General features: G+C 35.2%; 2 protein-coding genes across 2 annotated transcripts; one reads left to right on the top strand and one right to left on the bottom strand.

The window, feature by feature from the left end:
* The first annotated feature begins 3234 nt into the window (after positions 1-3234).
* Positions 3235-13750, top strand: LOC145623974 (RNA polymerase sigma factor sigF, chloroplastic-like). Its single transcript, XM_081676892.1, has 9 exons — positions 3235-3503; positions 4537-4682; positions 4871-4998; positions 5120-5302; positions 5759-6017; positions 6141-6371; positions 7031-7171; positions 10024-10224; positions 13195-13750. The coding sequence occupies exons 1-9, from the start codon at positions 3416-3418 to the stop codon at positions 13486-13488; spliced, it is 1671 nt and encodes a 556-aa protein (XP_081533018.1). The 5' UTR covers positions 3235-3415; the 3' UTR covers positions 13489-13750.
* Positions 13751-14732: 982 nt separating this feature from the next.
* On the bottom strand, positions 14733-16927 carry LOC145613814 (uncharacterized). Its single transcript, XM_081668864.1, has one exon. It carries the CDS (start codon positions 16795-16797, stop codon positions 14968-14970), a length of 1830 nt encoding a protein of 609 aa, XP_081524990.1. The 5' UTR covers positions 16798-16927; the 3' UTR covers positions 14733-14967.
* Positions 16928-17150: the final 223 nt, after the last annotated feature.

Here is a 17150-nt window from a genome sequence, read left to right as displayed (position 1 = left end):
GCCGTGCATGAAAACATAACCAACTAGAAAATTCTGGTTTGTCGGTGTCAAACCTACTATCTCAAAGAACGACATCCCATATCGATTGGTCTTGTAAGTAGAATCCATACATATGACATGTGGGTATGTGCGGAGTATGTTGACCGTGATCGGGTGCACCATAAATGCATGTTGCAAGACGTCGAGATCATCGGTCATGACCTAGTAAATGTACTTACTCTCTCTCGCCAAATGAAGAAATTGCTAAACAACTCCTCTTCCTTCGAACATCTCCATCCTGAAATCATTCTGGCAATTGTAAATGTGCCGGATGTTTGGATGATCATCAGGAAATTGCTCTGGAATAGTTGCCATGATGTTATGGGGCGCAACCTTGGACTTTGTCATGTCACGCACAACCTGTTTCGCACCCGGGCTCAATCCGCTCACTTTACGGTGACCCTCTTGGTACACAATCATTGGGTGGTTATGTGTCCCGATGTGATCATTTTTTTCACACGGATCTTCCAATTGTCAATGCTGACTTTATACTATATCTTGATGTAGAATGGACAACCATTAGCTTTGGTTTTTGAGTCCTTCCGTATCGCGTTCTCCAAATCTCTCGGCTTGCTCCTCCGTGACCGATCACATCGCAAACATCGATACGGCCGACCATCTCTGGTTTTGTTATACGACGATTTCACCAAAATAAATTACCAAATTTATGGAAACACCATCAGCCCATGTAACCATCCTCAAATGTTGGAAATAACGTATCCATGACGAAATTCCCTCTATAATTCACACCGTCACCGCCGTCTTTAGATTTCATATCCTATACAAATTAAACAAAACAATGGTGTATGCCATTATGTTATTTTTTATAATATTAATAATAATATTTATAAAACAATATTATAACTAGTAATATTATTAACATTAATAACTAATACTAATAACAACAATCATAATAGCAACAACAATAATCACCACCACCAACAACAACAATAATAACAACAATTACAAAACAATACTACTCTAACAATAATTACTAATTAATATAATAATAATAATAATAATAATAATAATAATAATAATAATAATAATAATAATAATAATAATATTTCTACTATAAAACAATAACACTAACAACAACAACAATAATAACAATAATTACAAAACAATAATACCCTAACAATAATTACTAATTAATATTATAATAATAATAATATTTATATTTCTACTAATTAATATCATAATAATAAGAATAACAACAACAACAACAATAATAATAACAACAACAACAACAACAATAATAATAATAACAATAATAATAACAAAAATTAATAATAATAAAAATAATAATAATAAAAATAATAATAAAAAAATTAATAATAATAAAAATAATAATAAGGTTACAAAAAATAATCATATTAGTATTACAAAACAATAATAATTACTCTATTATCAAAAACTTAATCACAACAACAATCGAAAAAAAAAGTAATTAATATTAGAAAAAAAAGTAATTTAATTAATATTAAAAAAAAAACTTGGAAAAGGTACATCCGCCTGAAAAATCCGGATGTCCCAAGGTGGATCCGCCTAAAATTTTCGGATCCACCTTGGAACATCTGGAAATTTCAGGCGGATCCCTACTTTCGCTTGATATTTCCGGATGTTCCAAGGCGGATCCGGAAATTTTAGGCGGATCCACCAAGGGACATCCGGATTTTTAGGCGGATGTCCTATTTACAGAAAAAAAAAACTTATAGAATGTTCCGACGCATTCTCCGGTGTACGAATGTTCCACTCGTCGTCCATGATCCAAGACCCGTCAGAAAAATTTTATGATTAATTTTTTTTTAAAAAAAAAAAATTAAGGTGGTCGTGGGGACCGATTTGGTTTTAAGGTCGTGGTGACCGATTTAGTGGACTCGGGATATTCACATCGTACTTTGAGGGGACCGTTTGATATAATGTTTCCATATGGGGAACAAAGTCCTTTTTATAACACAACTTGTATAAAGGGCATATTTGTCCATTCAAGTCAAAATGGGAGCGCTACTATGTAAAATAGGAGCGACGAATAGCAATTCACTTGATTTTAAGACTCTGTCGCCTAAGTAGACTTAGTTACAACTAACTAACTTAGTCATCATTACATCATTTCTCTGTAACAAACGAACTGCCTAGAGTTTGTTATAACTGCTATAACTGCAATATTTTAAGTTAGTATATGCTTTGTAATAATCATAATATTCTCTTCTCTTTTTAAATTTATAACATGCGCTCTCTCTGTGTCTCTCTATTTAATTGTCTCTCAAGGTATGAGAGGTTTCAAACGTAGGTGTATGGAAACGTAGTGGTATGAGTTTGGAACTTGATTCTTAACACCCTACGTTTCTAAACCTCATACCTCATATCTTGAGAGTTTGAGGTACTCTATAAGTTTCAAACATTTAGAACATGTTTGGTTAGTGTATTTTTTAGGTTGGAAACGAATTCGGTTAAACCATAACTGTTATCAAATGTTTGCTTAAGAGATTTAGTAACGATTACCTTTAACTAAGGGTAAGGGACTCTACCAATTTGTTAGTCCATAGGTGTCAAAAGCACACCCGACCCGATCCGAAACCGATTCGAAAAGCATCCGATTCAGGATTGGACTCGCGTGGACACGACAATTTAGTATGACTTAACTTTAAAATTTTATCCGACCTGACCATATCAGACTCGATCCGATTATCCGAATTGACACCCCTAATTGTTACCACTCTAAGGGCATGTTCTCATACGTTGAAATTCAGTTCAGTTCAGTTCAGTTCAACTCAGTTTAGTTCAGTTCAGCTCAGTTCAGTTCAGTTCAGTTCATTTCAGCTCCTAATTTCCTTCTCTTATAAAATATTCATTTCACTTCAGTTCAGCTCAGTTCAGTTTAGTTCAGTTCAATTCAGTTCAGTTCAATTCAGTTCAGCTCAGTTCAATTCAGTTCAGCTCAGTTCAATTCAGTCAATGAGAACAAGCCCTAATACCTTTACCCTTCTCAAACACAAATGGATTTCTTATTATAATTAATCTAAACAAAGAAAAAGGTAAGAATTGTATGATTCCTTTTCCTCCTTTTATTTATTTCCATTCCACTTTATTTTCATTGATCTAACCAAATGCCCCCTCAAAAATATAAAACAAATAAAAGGACAGAGTATAAGGTATCTTATCTAATTTGTGAACCCAAACCCAAACACCCGTCCTCCAAAAAAAAAATTAAAAAAAAAAGTTTTAAAATCATAAAAATGTAGAAAATCGCGCACAAGTAACAAACCTCATCCAATTTGAGAATGGGGTTTTGAGGCTGAAACCTGAGAAGAAAGCTTAGAACGAAGGGACCAAGTTGAAGTGAAGTTAACATTTTTTCTCTCCTCAAAAATTCATGGAAACTGCCATTAATCTGCTCTCTTCATCTTCCTCATTTCCTCCAAGAACCCAATTCAGAAACAATGCTTCTTCTTCTCTTTCAGGTACTACTTTTATCTTATCCCAATATTTTGCTTTATTCTGCATTTTAAATTGTATCCTTATGTTCTGTAATTTAGTCAATATTTTATGTTTATTGGAATAATTTGTTTAATTTGTACTTCGTGGTATCATCATATATATGGAAATTGACTTTCACTTGTTGGAAGTTTAATAATTTTTGTTTTGGTGAAAAGATTTTCGCCTCATTTGATTGAATTGCTCAGTAGTTATGTTACTTGGACTCTTCATTTTACATTAGTACTCATGTGAGACCGACACGATTCATTTTGGGCAAAAATTAAGGAGAACTGTCACAAAATTGCATAATTAACCACAATAAAATTCGATACATACCGGTGTCTGGATATGACTATGAGTACTCAATACTGAGTCACAGAGCTGATTACAATACAGAAAATCGAGGGTGTATTACCTCCGTTCTTTTACGTTTTTCTTGTAGCTGTAGCCTGTAGGTATGCATTTTAAGAAAGTATTGAAAAGGTGAGTGTAAGATAAAATAGGATGAAATGAGAGCAAATGTAAAAATGTGGGTGGGCGCGACAAGTGGCAGAAAAACATAAGTAGATTAAAAAAGAGGCCGAGTTAATCTCAATTACATTTACTTAACTAAATGGAGATAGTAGAGGACAAAATCACTACAACTGATGGGTGTTAATTTTGAGATGAAAGAATTCCAATTGTGGGTTTACTAGGACTAGGACCTCTCACTTTTGGGTACTATTGTAGTTTTTGTTGCTATGTTATTTATTCTTCGTAGGTTTACCAACATATGGAATGATTATAAATGGTTGGGTTCTATCATGAAGAACTAGAAATCTTATTTTGGTTATTTGTGATTGTGAATAAAAACTTAATGAAAAAACTAGCTTTTATGACAAAGAAAGGTTTTATATCTGTAATCTTACAGTACCCGTAAAGTAAAACTGCTGGAGGCTATATGATCTCTTTTCAATGTTCTGAATATCTGATATCTGTTTCTATTCCTTAATCAAATTATGTGTCCATAAATCGCAGTATCCATGGTCAATGAACAAACATCTTTTGTTCAATCCACGACCACTACTTTGTTGAGACAATTTCCTGCCTCTGTTGTATCACATGAGCAGCGTGATGAGTGCAAGCAATCCTCATCTGTGCTTAAAGAAGATAAAACATGTCAGGTTAGTGACTGTGCTTGGATTTCATGGAATAGATTTGTCACATGATTGTCGGTCCATATTATTTGCCTATTTATATAGTTGTTTCCCCCCCCCCCCCCCTCCCCCCTCCTTTAGAAGTTTGCTAAATGGTTTTCTTTAATGAAATCACTCAGTTGTTTAACAAATTATGTGATTACATTCTTCTGCAGTTACTGTCCACCTTGGAGGGTAAGAAGATTGAACATGCTGCATATATCCAACAACAATTAGGAACTTCTCTTCAACACGAGGAGGAACTTGAACATCAGCTTTGCCATTGGTCTGGCTCATCGTTCTTGTAAGGTCCTACTAGATACATCTTCTGTTATTATAAAACGGATTTTACATGTTTTCATTCCTTGATTTTTTGTTCTAAGAATTTTATTCCAGTTTTAAGCAATCTCTTGTTTCTGTTGCAGGTTAACGTCCCCTATAAGTGAGGAACATTTAACCTCAAAAGCTATGAGTGAGCATAAGGATCTGAAATCATGCGAGGTGATTTCACTTGCTGAGGAAGCTCTTTTAGCCTCAAAATTAGCGCTGGCATTAGCTGAGAGCTCCGATGCACTTGTTGTTGGGACAGATGGACCCTTTTCTTCTAGGTGAACTTTTTAGCATTTTTCATTAAATTTATTGGACTTATGGAATAGCACAATGAAGGGTCAGTTCAGGGGAAGTCAACTTCTTGTAAATTCTTAATTCATTGGCTTCATTCAAAAGCAAGTATTTTTTGAGGGATACAATGACTGGTTTTCACTCCCTGCATCGTCTTCCTAATTTTGACTTTGTCAGATAATATAGAGATCCTTGATTAGAGTGATTTCCATTGATCGATATATATAGGGTTACAATGAGAGTCCTAATCATATTAGGTTACTAACAAGATATGTAAAGATATCATAAAGATATTCTTATACACAATTCCTAAACCTAGGATGAGAATATTCTATGGATACTCTATCAGACTTCAAGAATTGAATTCCCCCCCTTCCTTCCGAATAAAATATTATAGTGTCTCGGTCAACTAGGTGTGTGAGACTAATGTGTCTGTATTTCAGGTCAAGTAATAGTAGTACTCCGACAGTAACACCGAAAACAGTTAGGTCATCTCGGCTTTTAGAAAGGAGAAATAAGAAAAGGAAGTCTTCAAAGCCTAGAGTAATTCATGAGATAGGTCTTCCTGAAAAAAAGGCTGATCCAAAAAGGTCGAGTGAAGGATATGATCCGAATGATCCTCTTCGTCTATTTTTATGGGGTCCAGAGACGAAGCAGTTGCTAACCATGCAACAAGAGAATGATTTGATTGCCGAAATACAGGTACATTGTAAATTGTTCTGCCAACAGTTTTGTTGATACTTGTACAACTTTAATAATGATTTTATCCAAAAAAATAAATAAATAAATGAATACTAATAATAGTTTTGTGTGTTTCTGTTTTAGAACTTCATTAAATTAGTCAATGTGAAGCAAAAGCTTGAGTCTCAATTTGATCGCGAACCAACATTTGCTGAGTGGGCGGATGCTGTTGGGATGAGTATTGTGGCATTGCATTCAGAGGTGCTCTCTGGGAGGAGAAGCCGGGAAAAATTAATTCATGCCAACTTACGTTTGGTGGTACATATAGCTAAACAATATCAGAACCGTGGCCTCAGTCTTAAGGACTTATTACAGGTAAACCATGGGCGGATCTAGCATGCAACAAGTGTATGCACTTTGATACCCTGTACTTATTTTAGAAGTTTTGTTGCAGCTGAATATCATTAAATTTTATTTAGATTGCTGGCAAGCGTATAGTATTTCACTGACCTTACAGATGATAGGTTGGCTACTACGAAGTACCTTTTTTTTTTTTTTTTTCATTTTTCTTTCTTTCCTCTTTAAGAAAGATCCCCCCCCCCCCCTCCCTCTCTCTCTCTCTTCAAGTGAGTGTTCTCTATTGAATAAGGTGTTAATTTTATTTTTGGTTTGTCTTCTCACTTTCTTTCTCAGCATTGTTTGCATTTAAAATCATTTAATAAAGGTTAATTTTGTCAATGACTAGTATAGAATTTCATTCTTTTTGATACCATTAGGTCACAGCCTTTATTAATTCATGTAAAAGTATATGATTTTGTTTGTGCATATTCTGTATTCGAATCCTAGATATGCCATTGTATAAACCAAAGAACATTACATTTCCTTTTGGCTTGTTACTTTTACTGCTTGTAAGGGTCTTAAAAAAAAAAACCCTTGTGCAATCGGATTAGGCGACATGACTGTATGAGATTATCACCTAGCCAAAGACTGAGATTTTTTTTTTTTTTTTTTTTTCCTGTTGTAATCTGTTAAAGGAAGGGAGTATGGGGCTAATGAAGAGTGTGGAAAAGTTCAAACCCCAAGCTGGTTGCCGATTTCCTAGTTATGCATATTGGTGGATAAGGCAAGGAATTAGAAAGGCCATATTTCAACATTCAAAGACCATCCGTCTGCCGGTATGAACTCTAAATTGTCTTCTTTTCAAGAGTTGATGTCCTTGTATTAGTTTGAAATCTCTCCATTTATATTCTTGCTGAATCATTGATAAGTTTCAGTTGTTTGAATTTCTTATTTTTTCTTTCAAACTCCTATATTTTTGGTGGGTTATTATATTATTTTTTTTTTTAAAAATCAATATGCGAGTAACATCAATTAATTTTAATAAGTTTAACTCTATTTCCTCCTTTTTTATTGGAAAAATACACTTTAATAATACCAACCATAGCCGATTTACTTCTAATAATCCCAACTAAGGTTTATTTTTAGAAAAATTAGAAAAAATAATCCCAACTTTCATCAATTTTGGTAGAATAATCCCAACTTATTCTGGAATAATCCGAACTTTGGGTGGTCTTCTTTTTCTTCAATCCCAAACCGGTCAACCAAAGTCAATGACCTATTATTATATCAGGTCATTTTACACGTGTCAAGTCCTGATTGGTCTAAAAAATTAAAAAAAACAAAAACAAAAATAAGAAACCACCCACCATCCCCTTTCCCCACCGAAGCATGCACCTGACCACCACCATAGCCTAGCCCGCCGCCCCACCGATCACCCTAACCTCCACAACCACAGCCAGACCGCCGCATCTCCCCTGTCCATTGAGTCGCCGTTTTCCCCTCTTCTCGAAACCCCACGTAATCACCGAAATCACCCACCCCAAAAACCACCGTAACCCCAAATTGCAACCACGAAACCCTAAAACACTCCTCCCCCACCCAGATTTCCTAGCGTCTAGGGTTTTCGATGGTGGGGGGAGGAGTGTTTTGGTAGTTTTCGGGAGTGGGCCGGTGGCTTCAAGGGATTTTCGAGAGTGGGGTTGGTGGCTTTTGGGGTTTTCGAGTCAGGGGCCGGTGGTTCTTGGGGTTTGACTGCCTGGGAGTTTCGGAGAGGGGGATGGTGGTTTGGCTCGGAGCGGCGACTTTAGGGGTGTGGGAAGGCTAGAGGTCCGGCGAGGAAGGTGGCTCGCCTGGGCGGGTTGCCGGATTGGCCGGTGGTTGGGGCTTTGGCTGGTGGTTATTTTTTTTATTTTGTTTTTAATTAGTTTTTTTTTTTTTTAATAGGTTTTCGATGGTGGGGGGAGGAGTGTTTTGGTAGTTTTCGGGAGTGGGCTTGTGGCTTCGAGGGATTTTCGAGAGTAGGGTTGGTGGCTTTTGGGGTTTTCGAGTATAGGGGCCGGTGGTTCTTGGGGTTTGACTGCCTGGGAGTTTCGGAGAGGGGGATGGTGGTTTGGCTCGGAGCGGTGGTTGGGGTGGTTGGGGCTTTGGCTGGTGGTTATTTTTTTTATTTTGTTTTTAATTTGTTTTTTTTATTAATACTTTTAGCCAATTAATTTGTGACACGTGTCACTTTAACGAAAAAAAATAAATTTAACCCATTCAACCGGTTACCGGTATTTGGGATTGAAGAAAAAGAAGACCCCCCAAAGTTCGGATTATTCTAGAATAATCCAAAGTTGGGATTATTCTACCAAAATTGATGAAAGTTGGGATTATTTTTTCTAATTTTTCCTTTATTTTTTAATAATCCTAACTATTGGGTCAATTTACCTCCAATAGACCCAACCGGTTATTGTTGAAAAGGTTTTTTTTTTTTTTTTTTTTTTTTTTTTTTTTTTTTTTTGTTTTTGTTTTTTAAACGCCACATGTTAGCACATGATTGGCTTTATAATATAAATAATTTAAAAATAAATAAAAATTAAAAAAAAAAAACACTAAAAATTAAAAATTCCCGGCCATCTCCACCGTCAAAACCCAGCACCTCCATCATGAAATTCCAACCTACCCCTCACCGTGAATACCGGCCTGCACCTCCCTAACCCCTTGAAAATGGTCGGTCGGTCATCCCAACCCCCAACCACACACAGCCGATCACCTCCCTGCCCCTAAACCACTCTCCTCCCTTCCCTCTCCCTTCGTCGGGAAACCAAAACAAGAAGAAAAACACCTCGGGTGCCACTCTTACACCCTCGAAACCGCTTGAAAAATCCCTCCCACACCCGCGAAATCGCCCAGGGTGCCGAATTTGGGGGTTGGGGAAGAAAGGAGGGTCGTTTTGCAATGGTGGGAGGTTATTTTCAAGGGAGAGTGGGTGGTTTTTGGGGTTGGAGTGAGCCGGTTAGGGGTGATTTTTGGGGTTAGGAGTGGCTGGCCGGCCGTTTCGGGGGATAAGGGTGACGGTTGGCTGTTTGCCGACAAGATGGGGGTTGGTCATGGGGTTTTGCGGTGGCGGGAAGGGAGGGGAGTGGCTATCAGGTTTTTCAGTTTTTTTTTTCCCTTTTTAAATTTTTTTTTTTAAAATTTATAAACCAATCATGGGTTGACACGTGTATTGGTTACCTATTACAACAAGTCATTGACTTGGTGTTGACCGGCTGGGTTTATTGGATGCAAACTGACCCAATAGTTAGGATTATAAAAAAATAAACCTTAGTTGGGATTATTAGAGGTAAATTGGCAATAGTTGGGATTATAAAAGTGTATTTTCCTTTTTAATTTTATAATTTTTTTATTAAAGAATATATTCATATGTTTTAAGGTGTAACCCATTTTTCCATTGGGGTAACCTTCATACATTGGCGTAACCTTATTTGATCATCGTTTTAAGTCTGTAAGCCCCATTGCTCAAATAATTCCCATATATGTGAAGTGGCCAATTGGCTACACCACCAACTAATGGTGTGGCTGACAACATATTAGAATTTTAGTCAACATTTTTTTTAGCATGAGAAGATTTCTCTGGCAAAAAAATGTTGCAAGTTGAGGTCATCCTTACTAACATAATAGAATATTGGCAAATATTCTGTAGGAAAATATGTATAGTCTCCATGCCAAGTTCTTAGAAGCAAGAAAGTTATTCATCCAAGAAGGGCATCATCAACCAACGATAGAAGAGCTGGCATTCCGTGTAGGAATTACAGTTGAGAAACTGCAAAATTTGCTAATTTTGATGAGACATCCACTTTCAATGCAGCAACCTGTGTGGAGTGATCAGAATACCACTTTTCAGGTAATGTTACAGAAGTCGACTCAAATACGGTAAATGCAATGTGTGTTATAAAATTTTGAGTTGATGGGAGAATTTCTCAAACTAACCCCATCTTGCTCATTGACATAGTATGTTAGCCTTGGTTATAATTTCTACTTTCTCAAATAGGAAATTTTACATAATTCAACTGCTTTACATATAGACAGTGTTTCTCAAGATTTTAAGCATATATATATTTTTAATTTAAAATTAATGATAAACCATGTGATAAGTAAACATGAATATTGATAAACATGAACAGAGAAACCTTGGAATATTTTCCAAACATGTACTTCAACCGCTTTTTATTTGGTTGCGTCACTTTAGTTTTCACGGACTCTTAGGCAGTTTTGGAGTAAAGAGAGGTAGAGAGAAAAAAAAATAAATAGGGCCCATGTAATTCGGATGTACATATACTAATTTAATAGAAAAATTAAAATTTGAAATGCAATTGAACTGGAGTCTTCTTAGTTTAGTGTTTGAAGGAAGAAAGTTAGTAAAGCAAATGAAAAAAAAAAGGATAAAAAGGGTGTGGGGGGCTCGAACCCGCGACCAATGTTGCAAAGCAGTTACCACTAGGCTGCAGCAAGTAGTACTATATTTATGTGTATAGTATTGTATATATGTAGTTTTTGTTTTTAAAATAAATTGGATAGAATTTTCCGAATCCAGTATGCTGAACTCATACTGGAACCGCCATTGCATGTGATACAGTGATAGGAGAGAGAAAGAGAGAATTTATTAGTTAAAAAGGAAAGTGATGCACCTAAAAAAAATGAAGTATTTGATGCTCCAAATAGAAACAAAGCTTTGGGATACATAGAAACAAACAAGAGGGATGGCTGAGACTGGACTAATATGATATAATCTGTTGCTTATGTAATAGAGTGATACTAGTTCCTATAGACTCTCTGGCTAATGATTATGCTTTAGGACAGAATGTACTGTGGAGTACTAGATTTCTCGTTTTTAATCATCCATCTGTAAGCCTGTTTGCCCAACATGCAGGTGATTCTTTTACGTTTAGGAGCAGTTTTGCAAATGTTTGTAGTATCACAAAAATGTGGTTATCCTTCTTATCCATAAGAATAGTTGTTTCGTAAGGAGCCATAAATGGTAGCAATGGATGATGATGTAGACAAGTATCAATCAGAGGTCCTGTTTTCCGTCTCCCAATGACTTTACCACCTATGAAAGATTACGTGTGCGTTTGTAGGAATTACTAACTGATATTATGTAAAAGCTTATAATTGTCTGTTCTGATTTACTGAACTGAAATGAACTGAATATTTTATGAGAGAAGGAAATTAGGAACTGATGGAAGTAGAGTTGAACTGAACTGAAAATAAGCTAAAGATAACATGCCTTAATCAGCCTTTAAAAATAAAAAGTGTTACAGTTCCATTTTTGACAAACTATTACTTACTAATAATTAAATATTCCTTCTCTCTTTTTGCATTGTCTCCACTCCTTTTTTCATAAATTTTCTCCTACCCTACTTTCAATAAAATATTTACTGTATATTTTTTTAATTACTCCAACTACCCTCTTTACACTTTTTATAATAAAGACAGTTAATCCTTAATCAATGTATTGATCAAACTGTAACACTTAAAAACAAAGGGAGTACTAACTACTCATTCTTCCTTTGCTTGAAAGGAAATGTAAGGAGTGTTTCAAATGGGTACTGCATGAAATTAAGTCTAAGAAATAGGTAGCGAGATGGTGTTCTTTGCAGCCCCCTTGTTACAATCACATGGTCAGTTATGCAGGAGCATCCTCTAACATTATACATCTCCAATTATTGTCAAGGCTGCCCATTAGCTCCCTATTATGATCAAACTGTTAAATGTATCCAGTCAACCTCACTCGTGAACAGTGTGATAGTTCTCATATAACTTGGAAGAGTCTATCACACCTTACTAAACATTTATGGTAGTTGGACTGTCTCCATACCTCTCGTCATTATTCAACCTTAGGAAGGGTATTTTGAAAAATAAAGATATATATATATATATATATATATATATATATATATATATATATATATATATATATATATATATATATATATATATATATATATATATAGGGGAGGGATCCGGTGAGAATAGGTCCATATGTGAGAATTCATACTTATGTGAGAACTGATTTAAAATTTAGAACATGTGAGTAAAAATTTAGAACATGTGAGCAAAAATTTAGAACATGTGACTCAAATTAAAATTCTGAACATATGAGTAATAATTTAAAACATTTGTGTGAGTAATATGTTTAGATGATCTGATTTAAGAATTAGAACAAGTGATTAAAATTTTATAAAATTTGCTTTAAAAATTTTAAACATATGAGTAAAATTTAGAACATATGATTTAAGATTATGAACATGTGAATAAAAATTTAGAACAAACTGATATAAAATATAGAAAGTGTGAGTAAAGAATTTTAGAACATACATGTAAAATAATAGAACATACGCTTTAAAATATGGAACATATAATTATAAATTTTAGAACACGTTTTAAAATTTAGAACATATAATAAGTTAAAATTTTGGAACAAGTTATTTAAAGTTTATGACATCAACTTAACTAATTTATGGTTAGAACATGTGAGTACTAAATTAGAACATTTGATATAATTTAGAACACCTAAGTAAAAGTTTAGAACATCAGATTTAAAATTTAGAACATACGAGTAAAAATTTAGACATAAATAGTGTTCTCACATAAGAAAAATTCTCACGATGTGATGGCCTTTATTTCCACGCATTCTATATTCGAATCACTTTTATTTTGGATAAGGGAGTATGTATGTATGTAGTCTAGCATCTGAATTGGATCGTCAAAAGTGTTTTGATTTTGATAGTATATATGCTTCTGCTGCATTTGATGTTCACTTTGATCATTAGCCTTATTATTTCTCTCATCTGCTGGACAATTTTTTTTGCAGGAGATCACTGCTGATACTAAGATTGAAAAGCCTGATGTATGTGCGGAAAAACAATTGATGAGAAAACATATACGCAACCTGCTCTGTACGCTGGCTCCCAGAGAAAGACAAATAATCAAACTGAGGTTTGGCATAGGATCTAAATCTGAAAAACGGAACTCATTATCAGAAATAGGAGCCATGTTTGGTTTGTCTAAGGAAAGGGTACGCCAAATAGAAAGTCGAGCTTTGCACAAGCTTAAGGAATCACTCAACAGCCATGGCTTATTGGAGTATACTGATCTGCTCTTGTAAATCAATATGTAGTCTGTTTCCATATCAATTGTTTCATTTGTTAGTTTTCATGTAAATTAGATATAATGTCATGGTTGAAATCTGATGTTTATATTACTACCCACTTTTGGTAAATGGGTCTTCGTGTAATTAAATGGAAGTTCTGTATCTAATTCTTTCTCATGGATTGTACATATCTCGTTGCTAATAATCTTTCTTATTTCTGTCTGAGCATTACTGGAATTTTACATATAATATAAGTCTTTATCTTGTTCCCTTTCCCCTTTAGTGTTCCATTACTTCCACATACACCTCAATTTATTGTCGCTTAAATTTTTAGTGCCTAAGCCATCTTTTAGTTTGTGATGATTCTATACTAAGATGCTTTGAGGGTGATAAAAGAATTCGTTGACAGAAGGGTATTATCCCACTTAGGGGTGCTAGTCGAGCGAGTCGATCACGAGCTAAAAGATGCTCGACTTGACTTGAATTTTTTTTTTTTTTTTTTTATGTGTTCAACTCGTGCTCGTTAAAGTTTCGAGCCAATAAAACATGCTCATCTCGTGCTCATTAATGTTTCGAGTCGAGCCGAGTAGCTCGCGATCTGTTCGTTAAAATTTTGGCCCTTCTAAAATTATAGACTTTTATTGTTTTTTCACTTTATAATGTTTTCATTTAATTATTTTATTTATTATTAAAGATTTACTCTATGATTTTTTATACTATAAATTAACTCTTATTAAATATCAATTTTTTTTTAGAACTATTAAATTTGTTCATGGTAATAACTTTGTAAATTCTATAGTAACAAAATATATTATGAGTTGTTAGCTTATTGAGTCGAGTTAAAACTTGCTCAACTCGTGCTCGTTAACATCTCGAGATGAGTCGAATTTGAGTCGAGCCAACTCGAGCCGAGTTTTAACCAAGCTTTGACCGAGTCGAGTCCGAACTGCTCAACTCGATTAGCACCTCTAATCCCACCCCTCTTTGATAGCAAATGGTTAAATCCATTATGTACGAGGCTGCAACTTTCTTAATAAAGTAGAAAGATTTATCACAACCAATTTGGACATTCACCTTCACTAGCTGAGTTAGCTACCTTGATATTTGATTCTGTTCCAAGCACACCCTTTTCGTAAAGACCTGCCTCTCTTATTACTCCTCAAGATCTGCTTGCACTTTTTTCTTGCAAATCTATTATGGCTTAGAATGTGAAAGCAGAAAGTTTTGAGGGTTTGATTACATCCTCCAAACTTGTTTCATTGACAAGGTTGGACTAGGAGAAGTAGTATAACCATTGTAAGAGAGATATAACAAGAGTACAAATGACACATTTTATATTATAGGGAAAGGGTGTACTAATACAATAGATATCGTTGTCAAAAATAAAAAATTAAAACTACAATAGATATGAAAAGGTTAAGTTCCTAGAATCACAACAAAATGAGTGTGACTCCTACCAAAATTTCCAAGTTCAGTAAAAATTTGACCTAGGCTTCAGCTTGAATGAAGGCTTCCCACGAGTGAAGTATATACTGTACTGTCTGGAATAAGGCCTGCTTCTATCATTTGATCAAATAATTTGAAAGCTTCATCTGATTTTCCGGCCTTTGACAAACCTGCAATCACTGCTGTATAAGTAACTACATTTGGAACTAACTCCCTACTAGACATTTCATTGAACAATTTCAGTGCATAATCCATCTTTCCATTTATACATTCACCATGTATTATTGATGTGTACGAGTATACATCAGGCGATACACCCCTTTCCTCCATCTCGTTTTTCAGTTCATGAGCCTCCTTCATCCTACCTTTCTTACAGTATCCATCAATTAAAGCGTTATATGTGACAACATTAGGACCTTCCCCCTTTTTCTCCATCTCTTTAAAGAGCCTCCTGGCTTCGGCAAATTTACCTTCCTTACAATGTATGTCGATCAAAGTAGTATAACTGATGGTATTCAGTGACAACCCTTTCTCTAACATTGAGTACAGGAATGTCTTTGCCTCCTCATTTCGATTCAACTTGTGCAACCCACTTGCCATAATGTTATACACGTATGCAACGGCCATTAATCCTTTTTTCTCCATGGAATCTTTCAGCCGCAGTGCTTCATCCATTCTTCCCTTTCTGCAATAGCCATCTAACAAAGTATTATAAATCACACGATTCATCTCAAGTCCTTCAGTTTGCATCTCCTTCACAAGCATCTCTGCAGCGTCCAAGTGCCCAGCCTTACATAACCCATGTATCATAGCACCGTAAGTGTGAGTATTCGGGCAAAGACCTTTCTCTATCATTTCATCGAAAAGATGGCAAGCCTTCTTCATGTCTTGTTTCATACAACACAAATTGATCATCACTGTATATAGATGCATATCTGCCTTCACACCTCGCTCACACATTTTCTGGTACATATTTTCTGCTTCTTCAATCTTCCCATTATTCGTGTATCCATCGATCACAAGTGTATAGGTAGCTACATTAGGCTCCACATTCACCTTCTCCATTAGCCTAATCACTTCATCAACTTCCCGAAAATCTTGTTTCCTTATAAAATAAACTATCAACGAATTATACGGATATGAATTCTGCTCTATTCCTCTCCTACCCATTTCATCTATCAACTGTTTAGCCTTATCAATCTCTCCTCTCTTACATAGACAATCGATCACAAGCGACATCGAATACACAGTTATTTCGACACCAGAATCAACCATCTTAGTAAAAAACCTAATCAATGAATCAAATTCCCCAGATTTCTTAAGAGAAACCAAGAAAACCATACAACTCCTCTCCTCAATTTCGAACCCTCTCTCAGTCATATAATCAAACACCTTAAAGGCATCATCAAACTGCTGATTATCCGCATGAACTCTCATCAAAAGATCAAAACATTTAGCTAATTTCTCACTCTTACTACCACATTCTTCCACTATAGACACCATATCTGACACTGGGCATCGAAGATTATAATCAACAGACACAGAATTCAACAAATTTTTCGCAACAGCGAATTTTCGAGCATCTAACAATCTAAAAATGAGGGTAATGTAAGCTCGAAGATCAGGTTTCTGAGAAGATGAAGAAGGCAAATTCCGCAGAAAATCAAAGAATCTTAAGCAAGAAGTAACAGGGACAAGTGGGTCTGACAGAACAATTTGGGTTATCTGTGAATTGACATTGCCAAAAATAGGTGATTTATGAAAGTTTGTGAAGTTTGAGAAGATTAAATATTGGGAAATATGTTTAGCAATTTCTTGATTAGATTTTATATTATGGACTTGATTTTTGAAGACACTGGATAAATTTCGCCTGGACATTTTTTCAGGTGAGAAACTACAACTATATGATTGAACTCGGTGAAAATTTCAGCTCAACTTTTAGACCAAATTCAAAAAAGGAAGAAGAAATTTATTAGAATGGAATTTGTAAATTAAAGTTCATGGAGCATTCTAGCATATGTACCAACTACCGAGCAGAAAAATACTGGAGAGAGGAGAAAATCTCTGTTAAAATGTAATATTAACTTGGTTCGTTTATATGGGGACTTCAGCGTCTTTTCCCCGGCTTCAGTAAGGGTAAACGCGTAAATGCCAATTTGACAGTCAACGATTGTGTTAGCGGCGTCAACTTATGACAATCCTCAAGTCCGTTAAGGATTCGTGACATCTCG

Source organism: Chenopodium album, chromosome 3 (genome assembly GCF_948465745.1).
Source record: "Chenopodium album chromosome 3, dcCheAlbu1.1, whole genome shotgun sequence".
NCBI classification, from domain to species: domain Eukaryota; kingdom Viridiplantae; phylum Streptophyta; class Magnoliopsida; order Caryophyllales; family Amaranthaceae; genus Chenopodium; species Chenopodium album.
The sequence above is the reverse complement of the archived record's forward strand: the minus strand, read 5'-3'. Positions and strand labels throughout refer to the sequence as shown.

Bases quoted from the DNA above. Each gene is read 5' to 3' on its own strand.
- LOC145613814 (XM_081668864.1), bottom strand. From the start codon at position 16,797: ATGTCCAGGCGAAATTTATCCAGTGTCTTCAAAAATCAAGTCCATAAT.
- LOC145623974 (XM_081676892.1), top strand. From the start codon at position 3,416: ATGGAAACTGCCATTAATCTGCTCTCTTCATCTTCCTCATTTCCTCCA. The intron at 5,303-5,758 runs GTGAACTTTTTA...TCTGTATTTCAG, and splicing joins GATGGACCCTTTTCTTCTAG to GTCAAGTAATAGTAGTACTC. The intron at 6,372-7,030 runs GTAAACCATGGG...AATCTGTTAAAG, and splicing joins GTCTTAAGGACTTATTACAG to GAAGGGAGTATGGGGCTAAT.